The sequence below is a fragment of the Fringilla coelebs genome, assembly GCF_963513975.1.
Source record: "Fringilla coelebs genome assembly, chromosome: 4".
Lineage (NCBI taxonomy): Eukaryota > Metazoa > Chordata > Aves > Passeriformes > Fringillidae > Fringilla > Fringilla coelebs.
The window spans coordinates 16,080,025-16,094,053 of record NC_140032.1 but is presented as its reverse complement, the minus strand read 5'-3'; the positions used below and the strand labels follow the sequence as shown (position 1 = coordinate 16,094,053).

The window sequence follows — 14,029 nt, the reverse complement described above, 5'->3', positions numbered from 1 at the left end:
CCTTTAAATTTTATACAGGGGTGTGTGAGAAGGAGCTGTACAGGATGGGGGAAGTGTTAAGTAATTATTTTTTTCTGTTTCCTTCATTTGTAGTGCCTGAAGACACTGTAGAATGTTTTTTGAGTTAGCAAATGTGCACAAATAGGAAGAGCAAGCACTAATGAGGTTGTAGTGTGTATGACTTCAGGAAGTTTCTAGAAGTTGTACATTCAGTCTTTCTACAATAATTGCTAACACTTGCTGCAAACAATTGCTACAAGCTCTTGGTCACTGTCTTGCAACTGATGCTCTCATTGATTTTTTTAACTATTTCCAGCAACATGGTGATTTTATAATCCTCATGTTTTAATTATTATTTTATTTTATTTTATTTTTACTTCCTCACCATTATTTTCTTTATGGATGCTGTCAGATATTGCTTCCTTTGATTCTCTTTCAACTAATTGCCCGTTAGTCACCTTGTTATTTATATGGCCAATGTATAGTTAAGGTTTTTCAGATCTTGTAGGTGACTCTTGTATACTAAATGCTTTTTGAAGATTAGCACCACTCTAGGCAAAACAATCTGACTCTTCATGCTGTACAGTTTTGCACCTTAGGGAAGCTTTCAGCAGAAGATTAGGATAATATGAGCTGTATTGTCTCACAGTAATATTAGGAAGAAGCAAACCAAACTGTTTCTAGATTTTAAATTTAATAACACAGCTGACATTAAATGAAAGTAGCGTGTGCTGTTGTGTACACTGCTGTTTTACCTAGGTTAAGGTAGAATATTGTATGCTCTTTTTTTTTTATTTATTTATTTTTTTTTTATTTTAGGAACTCCAGACGCAGCTAGATGAATTTAAAAGAAAATCTGAGTGTGAACTAAAGCAACTTGAGAAAGAGAAAGAAGTTCTAACTGGGAAACTTCAAAACTCTTCACTTGAGGTAAACTGGGCATAAATGTAATGTAATAATAAAAAGTCTCTTCATTTTTCATCCCATCTGAGAGATTCTGTATTAGATTTTAATACCATTTGTTGTGTTTATCACTCAATAAAATATTCAAGGACTGCAGATAGAAATAACAGAAATAACTGCTTCTAAATATCTATGAAGACTGTGACAAGCCTATTCATTTCATCTATTACTCTTTGGAGCTGTGCTAAGGTGAGGAGTTTGGCTGTATCAGAGTTGCAGAGTGTCTCTGATTGTTTGTTTAGTTACAGGACAAAGTGAGATTAGAATCTTCCCCACAACTCCTGTTGACTTCACTGATTATAACCAGTTTCCCTTCCCTCAAGTTCAGTGGGAGTTTGCATGGCAACAACTCTGCAAAAGATGAAGATGTAGGTCTTCTTCAGTTGACATTTGTAGCCTCTCAGTGGCCATAATAAGCTCGTGCTGAGTCTTTAAAGACAGAGAAAGGACAGATAGGCTCATGAGGAGGCTAAGTAAGACATTGTCCTCCCTTTACTGCCTCCACTTTCCCCACATGCCATTACTACCCCTTGGTGTGCATGTTCCAGCAATCAGGGCATGGCTTGTGCTCATTTATGGCCACATAAGCCACACCTGGTTTTTCTCCCATCTGTGCTGCACTAGCTGTACTAGTTATGAGTGCAGCATGGGCACTTCTTTCATTTCTTGTCTAAAACATTCTGTTAACGTACATTCTGTTATCAAACAGTGGCATTCTGACATTCTGTCTATTTCCCAGTCTTAAAAATTCTGTCTATTTCCCAGTCTTACAAATACAGAATTTAAGTGTAGTTAAATGTTCTGAAATTTCTGACTATTTTTAAGTTTCATTACACATTTCTGCATGCCACTGTTTCCTACAGATTCTTCTCTGAGAGAATTTTGGGCCAGTCCAATCTATGTTGGCCTATTCAGAGTGAAAGGTTTATGACATTAAGGTTTATTCCTCAGGTTTTGCAGATGCAAAAAATAAGTTCATGGGTAATCTAATTACTTTTCTTGAAATCACATGTTCAGGACAGTAAAATATAAAAGGAACTTATGTTTTCCAACTGCTCATCCACTCACATCACAAGATCATGGTAAATTAGCAAAGAGCGTAGAAAACTATTGCCACTATAAACAGAAACATAAATAATATAAAATAGTACATAGTATGCCATATGTTATGTTCACAGAGCCATGGTAAATATGAACAGATACACTAAAAACATTTTATTGTATCATAGAATCTGACTGCTCTGTAAAAGGAGGAAATGCTCCATTTGAAGAGAATTTTTACACTTTTCTTGATTACTCCAGAAGTTACTTTCTGAACTAATTACTTGGCAATATTGCCAGGGTATTGAACTCATTTCAACTTGTAATAGTTTCCTGCTATAGGCACATGAATATTCACAGCCAAGAAAGCACCATTTACTATATAATATTATGTTTCACTGAGGGCATGTTTCCCATCTGGGAACCTTCACAATGGCTCAGCCCAGAGCTTCCGCCTCAAAGGTTAGGCAATGTGCTGTTACTAATCCAGTTCTAACCTGGATACAATTTCAGACCTAAAAATATCTTCCTTGGCTGCCTAAGACCTGATTTTGGTTGGCCTGACATAGCTGGAGCACTATGCTGAGTAGACAGAAGAATGAAAATTTCATCTCTCTGGGGTTGCACTTCAAAGTGGCAGTATTTCTGTATTAATAAGATTTTTGTGGATAAAGAAATCAGACTTGCATCTGTTTGGTCATTTGGAAGGAAAGATGTGAGATCCTGTGTGGGTTGAATGCTGATTCATAAGGGCCCTCCAGTTCCTTGGTTTTGAACTCCAGGATCTCTTCAGCATGTGTTAAAGGATCTTGGGGCCACAATATAAGAAAAATATAAAGCTATTAGAAAGTGCCCAAAGGATGGCTACAGGGACAGTGCAGGGTCATGAAGAGCAGCTGAGGTCACTTGGTCTGTTCAGCCTGGAGAAGAGGAGGCTGAGGGGAGGCCTCATTGCAGTCCAGAACTTCCTTAGGAGGTGCAGACACTGGTTTCGTCTCTCTGGTGACCAGTGACAACACCCAGGGGAATGGTCTGAAGCTCTCAGGGGAGGTTAAGGTTGGATATTAGGTTTAGGATATTGTTTAGGATATTAGTTTAGGAATATTGTTTATTGTGAACTTAATTGAAGTAACTCTAAAATAAGCCTTAAAAAACAGTAAAATACAATTTATTTTGTTTTTACTTCTTAAGCACTTCTCATGCCATATTACTGTTAATGTTATGTTAGGTTATGTTTGCATCTCTGAGATCACTTTGTGCAATTCTGGTAGATAAAAGTGAATTAGTAATGGAATTAAAGTACATTTTTTTCAAGAACTTTTGTTTTGCAGCAGGAGGACATTATAAAACACAAAATCCCAGAGTGTTGCTTCTTTGTTAATAATGAAAACATCCAAATAGATTCTGGGCTGATGTGAATTGGCAGAGTTTCATTGGCTTAAATGCTGCTTTACCAGCTTAAGCAAATTGAGGGTCTGCCTATCTGTTTAAAAGCGAGGAAGTGCAAAAAAATTACTTGGGCACTGCAAAACATTCCAGAGAAGGATTTTCACTGATGGATTTGAAAACCTTTTTAATTGCAAGACAAGAGGAGGAAACCTGATAGGATGGAAATGTTTGTTTCTTAACCTCTGTTAGAAGTACCAGGATTCATGAGAAAGAATGTCTTTATATGCCTGATATGTCTGTAGGGCTTTTCCCTTTAATCACTGAAAAATAATGGTTTTAAAACTACTTTTCCATCTGATTTCATACTACATTGTGTTCCCAGCTCAGCCTTTTTCTAGTTAGTATGATCTTTTGTTTCATGTTAGAAGTCCTTTGGGCCAATAATTGTCTCTGAAGAGTTGGGGAAGTTTATAACATTGTGACCACAGATGAAGTTTATTTAGTTCTCTATTCATCTTTCCTGTCTAGATGACTAATTTGCTTAAGAAGTATTCCAAGTAATGTTTTTCCTGTTTCAAATTTTTCTATTATAAAATATACAGCTTATTTTTCTGACACATTTTTTTTCAGTCCCTTTATTTTCAGGAAGCCCATAAAAAAATGCATGCTTGAATGTAGTGATGCTAATGCATATTGTGTCAGCTGATAGGAGGGACTGTACAGCATTAAGTCTTTCACATCAAAGGTTAGTTTTATAAGGAACTGCAGTACCTAAGAACTTCACTGTTTCTTTTCTTTATATAGGAAAATATTGGCTTGAGTTCAATAGGTGTGAAGACTAAGTAGTTTTTTTTTTGCCTGTAACCAGAAACCAAAATGCCCCTTTGATTAAATCTTATGATTTACCACATATTTTTTTAAAAAGTAATAAAAAAAATTCATCATCTCTTGAAACAAAAGTATGCTTGGCAAGTGGCTCTGGCATCTGCCTATTCTTGGAGTGTATCCAGGCCACAGACAGATCCCATTACACAGATATATCAAAGACAATTAATGTTTTTCATTACAAATAGTATTTGGCAATTATTCTTCACTAGCTTGATCAGGAAAATTGGTTTCATTTGCTGAAACCAATGGAAGAAGCCAAAAAAAAAACTGGATGAATAGTGAATTTAAATTCAGTCTGAGGCAGGTGAAGCTAGGTGCTGTTTCAAATTAAATATATCAGTTTTGTTGGATAGCTTCAGCAGAGCCTTAGGCCTGCCTTCTGGTTTGTGCCCTAATATTGTGCAAATTCACTGTAGATTACACATATGAGATGAAGATGATTTGAAATTTTTAAAAAGTTCTTGATGAGCAACAGACAGTACATGCAAAAAGGTTGTTGTTCTTCACTGAAAAAAGTGTTGTTTTCTTGCACAAAACAAGCATCTTGCTATTTTTTCATAGAGCAAGACAAGCTCATAAAATGTATTCAACTTTACATAATTCCTCTCCATTGTGAATGCAGCTAATAATCCTATCCTGCTGACTTACTTTTCTGAAAGGTGGCTCAGCTGAAGCAAATATTAGAACAACAAGCAAATAATTTCAAGGAGTCACTGAAGAAACATAATCTACAGTCCAGCAAAGAAAAAGAGAAGCTTTTGCAGGATCTTCAAAACACCATTAAAGAAAACCAAAATGTTAAACTGCAGTTGGAGGCATCACATCAAAAAGTCTTAAAAATGTTGGAGAAAAGCAAGAATCAGGAGCTCAAGGTCAGTTTACTACATAATAATGTAAAAAAAAAAAAAAAATTAAAAAAAAATATTTATGGTGTAAACCATCTAAGTGAGAGCCAATTATCAAAACTCAGTTGCCTCCAACTAGTTTAATGATGGGTTGCTATTGTACATAATGAATTATTCTGTGATTTTGAAACCTCCTCATCATCAGGCTGGGAGGGGTGGATTGGTTGGTGGTTTATGGGATTTTTGTTTTGTTTTATAATAATTTTAACATTTTAACTTAGACCACAGTGTGAATATAATATACCTTACAGTTAGGCTGCAATGAATATAAGCTCCTTTATTTGTGCACATGCTCTGAAAAAAAAGGGAATTCCTGAGTGTATTAATAACAGGACTCAGTTTTATTATGTTTCATCCATTATTAGTTTATACATAAATACTTAAGAAGTATAATAGACACACATAGTGATGTGTATTGCCTTATATACCTTCAAGAAATTAATTCAGTAAGTGGATAGCCAAAGCTTTTAAAGGTTCAAGTGAATTGATTTCAGTGACAAAATGTTAATGCAATATGCTGAAGTTCTAAAGACTGTTGCTCTCTGAGAAAAAATCAACTTGAAAAATGGACATGTGATTGTGACATGGAGTTCAGATGTCCCTGTTGGTTCCCACAGCTTAGAGAACTTAATGAAACATAGGTAATATAAACACACTAAGTAGAATTTAGTATCTTGTTTATACATTCCAAATTAAATTCCAGTTTTGACAAAACCAAGCTGAAGGCAGTGGGTCGGTAAGAATAAAACTGAGGACAGGCTTTTGCTTTCAGAGCAACCACAGAGCAACTGCCCCATCATTTGCAGTGTACCAGCAGTACTTCTAATGACAGTGGAAGCATGGCCCAAGAGTGATCCAAGGAAAGATAGATGCCTTTGTCTGACATACTGTGAGAAGTAATGACAAACTGGTCAAATCTGGGGACCTTGAATAATAAAACTTTCTTTCTAATGTCAGATAGTGCTAAGATATCTGTGTTATTTCATCATGCTCAACAAATCTAAGAGGTGATACACTGATAATTTATCTTGTACCTATTAAGTATTAATTTTTAACTTCAGCTTATTTTTATGCTTTCCTTGATAAAATGTCTTGTAAAGTGGTGATGAAAATTTAAGTTCCACAGTGAAAGGCCAGATTCATTGTAGCATTACAAGAAAAACAACAAGCTGATAAACAGGCTCCAATTACTTTGTTTTTGGGGGGACTTTTGCTTACAGGAGGCAGAAGAGCGTTTGAAAAAGGAATTTAATGAGACTTTCAAGATCCAACATCAGTCACATAGGCTGGAAATACAAACCTTGGAAGAGAAAGCAAAGAAAGAATTACATGATGAACTTGAGCAGATACAAAAGCAGCAAACCCTGTTGCTAGGTATAGTGTCTCATGTCATGCACAGTTCCTACTGCTTGATTATATATATGCTGAGAACCACTGACTTTCATCCCATTCATTTTCTTTCCCATTTTCTGGGAACTCAGGTCTTTGTTAATCTTTTTTTTCATACCCTGCAATTTCAACAATATAATCTTAATATTCTTTGTTAACCAAACTCTCAATTGTCAGCAGCAGAATGTTGCTGAGAGAGTAGTAGGGTGTACAGCATTCAAGTATGCATTATCAGGCATATTAGATTGGAAAATTAGAATTGGTTCATATGACTTTACTCTTCTTTTTCTATGTTGAACTTTTATATGTGCTTCAAGTCTGCTATATTGAGTTCAGCAGTGGAGATGAGTTGCTCCCTATGTGCTGTTTAGTCAGTTTCAAAAGTGCCCCAAACTGTTTAGAACTGAACAGAACACTGCACTAGCAAGATGTGTAATATCTCCAGTTTTAATCTCTGGTTATTAAAGCTCATCTATAAAATGTTTTTTAATTAAATAAAGAATAATTTGAAAGCATTTTACATACAAACTGAATTTTATTCTTGGATTTTTTTCAACCAGTAATTAAAATATGCTAGAAAGATTTCTTGCTCTCTGAAGTTTAGACTTTAGATAGATTCTCTTCTTCAAGAAGCATTGTAGGGAGACAACAGAGATAAAAACTTTTTTATTCTTGTACTTGAAAAACTTATACCCAATATACCCTAAAGCTGCAGTATATCACAAATGGTAGCTCCATATCACCTCACTATTGCTTGACTGAGTTACCTCTCTAGTAATAGGAGGCCAGTATGCTTAATGGGGAAGGAGTTGAGGGACAAAGCAAAATGTAATGAATTCATATTTTCATCTACATTCCCTGTATCTGCCTTCCCCATCCAGCTGGCCTCTGACTGCCTAAATGACTGTCTGATTGTTACTAGGATCTCTAAGGATGGAACTCTCTGAGCAACAGACATCATGCACAAACCTAAAGAAACAAATAGAAGAACTTCAAATGGAGCTGAGGAGTGTGAGGACACTGAAGAAGCAACAGGCAAGGGACCAGTTTGTACTTCATTGCCATGTTGTGTTTAGCAAAAGCAATAGCAACAAATTTCTCTCTCCAGTAATAATAAAAGTATACGGTTTCTTCCAGAAATGCAATGGGTTTTCTGCCTTTACATCTCACTTTAAATATTTATCATTTTTTTCCCTGTGGGCAGGCTTTTTCTTTCAATTAAAGATCAGAATCTACAAAAGAAGTAAATGAATGAATGTTGCAATAAAGTAAATTCTGTGGAGACTATAGAATATATTTAGGAAATTTTGATCCCTGATTTTGTCTTGTACGTATGTAGCATGACATGGATAATTGAAAAAACAGATCACAAAAATGCAATGCACACAAATCCAGGAAGATGTTTACATTAAAAATAAGACGCTGTGAATAACTGAATGTGGCCTTTTTCTTAGGAAGGAAGTAGCCAAAGCCAGATCAGATCTCTTCACGATGAACTGGAAAAATGTCAGAGTGAGATTTCTGAACTCAAGAGAGAGAATTTACTTTTGAAGGACACAATGGAGCTGCTCAGTGCTGAGTTGGAGTCACAGAAGCAAGAAGCTGCACAGCTTCAGGATAGAGATAAACAGCATAGAAGGTTTGCCTTGAATTCACACTTGACAGTGCTATCTAGAGATTCAATAATTATGCCAGAGTGAGTGGTGTTCTAAGCGTCATGCATGTCAGAATCTTTCCTTTCTAAAGTACTAATTGTAGAAGCTAGGAATTTTACAAAAGCAATAGTTCATTTCACATTTTCCTCCAGCCATAACAGATGCATTTGAACTAATTGTTTACTATATGTTACAGAAAAGTATGTCTAGTGTATCCCCCCCTCCTAGTGTATCCCTCTCCTACTTGCATGTAGGAGTGACCAGAGAAAATGTGCATAATGTCAGCCTTTCAAAGGCACTGGAAGACATAAATTCCAAATTGACCAAAGAGCTATTAAAAAAATATAGAAGTCTCTGAGAATAAATATCAGGTTTTTATACATACTCTGTAGCTGAAACCAATATACTGTTAATTCCAGAGGGGACACTTGAGAATGTCATTTATTTTTTATCCTGTAAGAGTTTGCTTTGGCTGTAGTAGCCAGATTTGCACTGGGGAAGTAAGGACAGTGCCAGTGGATACTGACACTGCCTCAGGGCTGATGGTGAGCCTGGTGCTGTGAAAGGCTGTCAGGGCACAGGAAGGGCAAGGTGGCTTGAGTCTTGGCCATCTTGTAGAAGGTAAACCATGTCTTAGTGTAGCCAGAGGCTCAGCACACGTGGTGCAAATGGGTCTTCCCATTTCTGTTCAGAGAAAGTGTAGAATCTCAGGATCAATTGGGTTGGAAAAGACCTCTGAGATCATTGAGTCCAGCCTGTGTCCAAACACCACCATGTCAACTAGACCATGGCACTGAGTGCCACATCCAGTCTTTCCTTAAACACATCTGGGCAGTCCATTCCAGTCTAATCACCTTCCTTTGAAGAAATTCTTTCTGCTATCCAACCTAAACCTCCCCTGGCAAGACTTATGAAGGAGACAAGACTGGGTTCAGTGCTCGCTGCATTTGTATGGCTGTTGAATCCTTAGAAATTTCTGGATGAACGTACTTAACACATTCTTTTTGCAGAGAGACTAAGGGATCTGGTGTGTGGGTACCTTTCAATTTATTTTTACAATGGTGTAGAATGTATGCAAGCTGTATATATAAAAGGATTTCTGAAGAGTGTGCCCTTAAAGGAATCTTTAAAATTATGGCCCATATAGTCGAGAGAAAAGCACTCAATGGATAGAATGTCTCTCTGCAGACTGTCAGAGCGGCCAGAGTAATTCCATTCCTGTCTACCAGTCAGTAGATATTTAAAGAATGAGTAACTTTTTTTTTTTTTTGCCATTGCACTCTTTGGAGAGTTACTTCAAAGTGAATTTCATTTCAAGCTTTTGAAGCTGGATCAACAGAGAGAATTGCAAACCAGAGAGTTTCATTAATGCCCTCGAGCTACCTTGAAGGAATTTAGAGCCTCTGTTCATGAAGAGAAGAATTATTCACGTGTCAGTGCTGAGGTCTAAAACGCCTCAAATTCTAAAGCTGCTGCACTGGAGGATTTTCTTTAGAGGGAATGAATGGTGTAACTCTACTACAGTAAGCATTAGGGAAGGAAGCATTAATAGAAATTATATAAGGAGAAATCATTCAATTAACTGGAGGTAGGACAAAAGCATTGGAGTGGACCTAAGCCTCTGATACAGGCTGCTCTGAAATTAACCCACGTAGGACTTGAAAAACTAACTTGCAGCTCTTGTTTTGTTTTTGCCAGACAATAATTTGTGTAGGGGAATAGTTAAATTGGTGCATATAAGTAATTGCTATTTTTACTTTTAACAACAGTTCCCCTGTCTTGTGCCAGTTTCTTTTCTGATTTGAAAGCTGATAGTGGCTTGTTACTTGCATGTGACAAGTTTTTATAGCAAATTACTTAAAATTATTAGTCCTACTCTTGCCAAGTAAGTGAAACCCATAATCTGCTTGAAGTAATAATTCCTCTTTCCATTCTCTTGAATTGTGTGAATTCCACCTCCAGTACAGAAAGCTTTAACAAGGATGAGGATAAGAGCAGAAGGTGTTTTTATGGGAAGAGAGAACAAGTCCCCAAATGGCTCTTCTGAAGGAGAATATTCTACTCCTGGATATTCATTTCAAGGGATCCTTCTCCCTTTTTTACCCTTATTCTTCTGCTGCTTATTTTATGCTAAGTGCCAAATTAGTCACTTCCATGGCTGTGCTCTAATTTCAAGGGGAGAAACCTTTCATGGACATTTTGGTCTTTCTTGAAGCCTTTCAAAAACAAGTGAAACAGGTTTGGGAATACATTAAAAAGAGGATAGGGGGAAAGGAAAGATAAGCCTGGTGTCTTTTGTGAAAATTACAATTGCTAATATGCTGAGTTGAGCATGTCTATTTTAATTAATAAACCATAGAACATGGGCTCTCTATTGAGTTAATGAAAAAGTTTCTTCAAGCAATAGCAAACAAAAATCAAACTATGATTCTTCAATAGATGCCTGTTGCTTTTGGGATTGGTATTAGAATGCAGTGTTATGGTTAGACTTAAGAAAATATTAGGCATTTTTTAGTTTCCAGTTTATGGTGTTAATCATATAGCAGTATCTTCCAAAATATATTGTGTGAAAAAGATTAATGTTGTAGTTAAAAGCATTGTTACAACACTGATAGGCAGTATGTAGTGAAATATATCATGAGAGCTTCATGTTAAAATGCCAGATATTTCAACATGATTTTGCTTAATACAATAAGTTCCTATGGTACGTTGTTGTCATGTTTTATCATTAACATTGATGTACAAACTAACCCTAGATAGAATATCAATAGCACCATTATATTGAATAGACCTTGAATTTCCTGAAGGGTGAAGGTCAAGTACTTTTCAAAATAATTTTTCTCTTCCTCAGTGTTAAAATATTTCTTCTCAGATTGCAACCAAAATGTCAGTCAAATCTGTAGGCAGAAGCCAGATCTTTGCCCAGTTAACTATCTTTGCAGTCAATAAAACTCCTCAAAACTGCATGCTTTAATCAATGATAATAAGCTAATATTGAAACCTGAGAATTCAGACATATTTTAATACCAATGCAAGGCTACTGGTAGAAGACCTCAATATCAAGCATAAAAAAGAACTGGACATACTGAAACAAGATCACCGGAAGGAAATTGAAACCATAGTATCTGATTTCAGCAGCACTCAGGCACATCTCCAAGCAAAGATTTTCTCCCTAGAAACTGCGTAAGTAATTTAACAATAAACTCTGGCTCATGCTGGCAATGAGTTCTGTTTCTATTTATTATTCTTAGTACGTACTGGTTTTTTATTAATCATAAGTAAAATATTATAAGGATCAAAACAGAAGTGCATAGGTATTATCTTTGCAAACCAAAAAGACCCAGACACATTGTAATAAATTCTGGATATTGCTTAATCTAAAGCACTATACATGAAGTTTTACAATGCTAAATTAAAACTTGCATGTAGGTTCTAGAAATTCTATGAAGTGTAAAATCATCTATGTTACAGATGACACCAGAGGCCTTGATCCATGATCTTGTACTTAATTTTGTTCAGCAGAGCAGCATCTTAACCTCATTCTCACTCCCTTAAAAATTTCCAAGGAAAATGATGCTCATGTAAATAAATGCAGTTTGTAGCCCCTTGTGGATTTAAAAAGTTCTGTGGTGCTTCAGATTGAACAGGAGAGACCCCTCAGAAATAATCCCTTTTTTATATATATATATATATCCCTCCTCCTTTTCTCTTATCCCAACTGTTCAGAAGCAGCAGAAGTCCAGAAGAGAGACTTGGTGTGTAAGCAGGCCTCTAACCTTTAAACCTTTCAGATGTAAAGAATTATCTTTTTATTTTAACTCCGAGATAACGCTAAGATAATGAGAGGCAGGGGTGGTCCTCTCAAAAATGTTTACCCACACATTAAAAAAAGCAAATTTAAGGAATTTAAAAGCTGAACTCAGACTACAGGTTTTGACCTAGCAGGGTTACTAAAGCAGCATGTATATCCATGTTTATCTTCATGAAAATTACAGGAATTGAGTAATTCTGAGGATTCCAAAATTACTGGGTCAGAAAAGAGAACAAGTAGATGAATATAGATATGTATAGGTACTCTGACAGTGATTTCTTTCCTTAGGAAACTGGACTAGCAATATGATGTGCAAGCTTGTTACTATTTTATATAAGGGCTGGATTTTACACTGGACAGGTGTTGTGGATTAAACCTGGAAATTTATTTTGGAACTCCAGAAGATTCTATACTTCTACATAAACCATGTACAGGTGCCCATTTTATAAAAATCCTGTTTTATTGGAAAGGCTGGCTATGTCCCTGTATTTTAGGCTTTGAACATAGGGCAGAGTACATCCAAGGTTTCTCTTGAACCTAATCTGAGGAAGTTTTTTTCTGGTCTGCATTTTTTTCGGTACAGACTTAAAGAATTAGAAGAAAAGTCAAAAAAGTGGGAGTCCAGGCCTGAAGATACACACCTTATAAACTGCCTGCAAGACAAATTAAGTGAGAGAGATGAGATTATCAAGCAGCTGGTGGTAAGACTGCTTTTTATATGGACATATGTATTTTGGTATCTATTGCAAGGCTCTATTCAGTGTTTCACACATTGCTTCGTTCTGGTTGTTTCTTTCTGTTCTGGAATACTTTGACAAATGTATCCTTCCATACCAGCTTCCAACAAATGTGTATTTCCATACACATAACTTTGTTTCCCTTCAGGAAGGAAGAAAATGTCAGCATTCACTTTCAGCCAACACTGAATCTTACAGAAATCGGTCATTTTCTTTCAACCCTAATACAGCATGCCTGACTCCCTCCATGAAGGTAAGATGAGCAATGCAATTAGAATCATAATTTTAACTTTGTGATAGTTGATTTTGATAATTAGATATAATATTTTGATAGTTTGATATCAAAATACCAATAGTTTGATAGCTGTATTCCTAATTTGAATTAGTATTTTTGATAGTTTTATTACTATTTGAATCATATCAGGACAATAAAAATGCTGTCCATGTTTTATGATGATGTTATTCAGTAGAATTATTTCCAGTGCCAACCTACAGTCAGTTGTTGAGCATAGGAGAAATTCATTAGAAGCATATATACAACATAGACAATGGGTGTTTAAGCCAATATAAAACACTAGAATTCTGACATCAGTCTTTCATTGGGATAAGCGTGGCCATTGCTTGCAGATTTGGGAGTTGCTAATTGGGATATTGCATGCATTGAGGAAAATTATGAATCTGTTTGAGTTGCTTGGTATCTGCCCTTTGTCATTCCAGCCCCTCTGCATGATATTTCTGCAAATAGCCATAGAAAGAAGGGAGGTCAAGTTGGTGGAAAGCACCTTGATGTGTCTAAAGTCTCAGGGTCAAATACAGTTTTAATTGGATGACAAAATCCATGGATACAGCATACCCTGAGAATTTAATTTAAATGCCTATAGAAAAAGATACACATTTTCCTATTTGGGTGTTCCTTGTAAAGTACTTGGGAATGAGGGATTGTTAAGGTTTCATAGAATAAATTGTAAAAAATGTGTATGTAATGAAGTTTTCTGTTACAATAAAAAGCAGAAGAAAAAGGTTGAGGTGCCCAGTCGTGTTGTCAGTGTTCCGAATTTAGCTTCCTACGCAAAGAGCTTTTTGAACTGTGACTTGAGATCAAAAAGAAGTGCTCCTCAAATAACAAAATCTACAAGCTTAGACCGGAGTTCTGGCTGCCTCAGGGTGGGCTCTCCATCAACTCAGTCCTCAGACAGCACTGCTGCCACAAGGTATTTGTCCATTTTGTATGATGATAAATGAATTCATATT

General features: G+C 36.1%; 1 protein-coding gene across 1 annotated transcript in view; it reads left to right on the top strand.

Annotated features, from left to right (window-relative positions):
* FAM184B (family with sequence similarity 184 member B) overlaps nt 1–14,029 on the top strand; it is a gene marked incomplete at both ends in the record, with an annotated part of 35,462 nt that overhangs the window by 19,907 nt on the left and 1,526 nt on the right. The window contains 9 exons of the mRNA XM_084203872.1: nt 820–930; nt 4,941–5,153; nt 6,407–6,560; nt 7,498–7,610; nt 8,030–8,271; nt 11,267–11,413; nt 12,625–12,742; nt 12,927–13,031; nt 13,787–13,989. Coding sequence (XP_084059998.1) covers nt 820–930; nt 4,941–5,153; nt 6,407–6,560; nt 7,498–7,610; nt 8,030–8,271; nt 11,267–11,413; nt 12,625–12,742; nt 12,927–13,031; nt 13,787–13,989 — 1,406 coding nt within the window. The remainder of the gene's footprint in view (nt 1–819; nt 931–4,940; nt 5,154–6,406; nt 6,561–7,497; nt 7,611–8,029; nt 8,272–11,266; nt 11,414–12,624; nt 12,743–12,926; nt 13,032–13,786; nt 13,990–14,029) is intronic.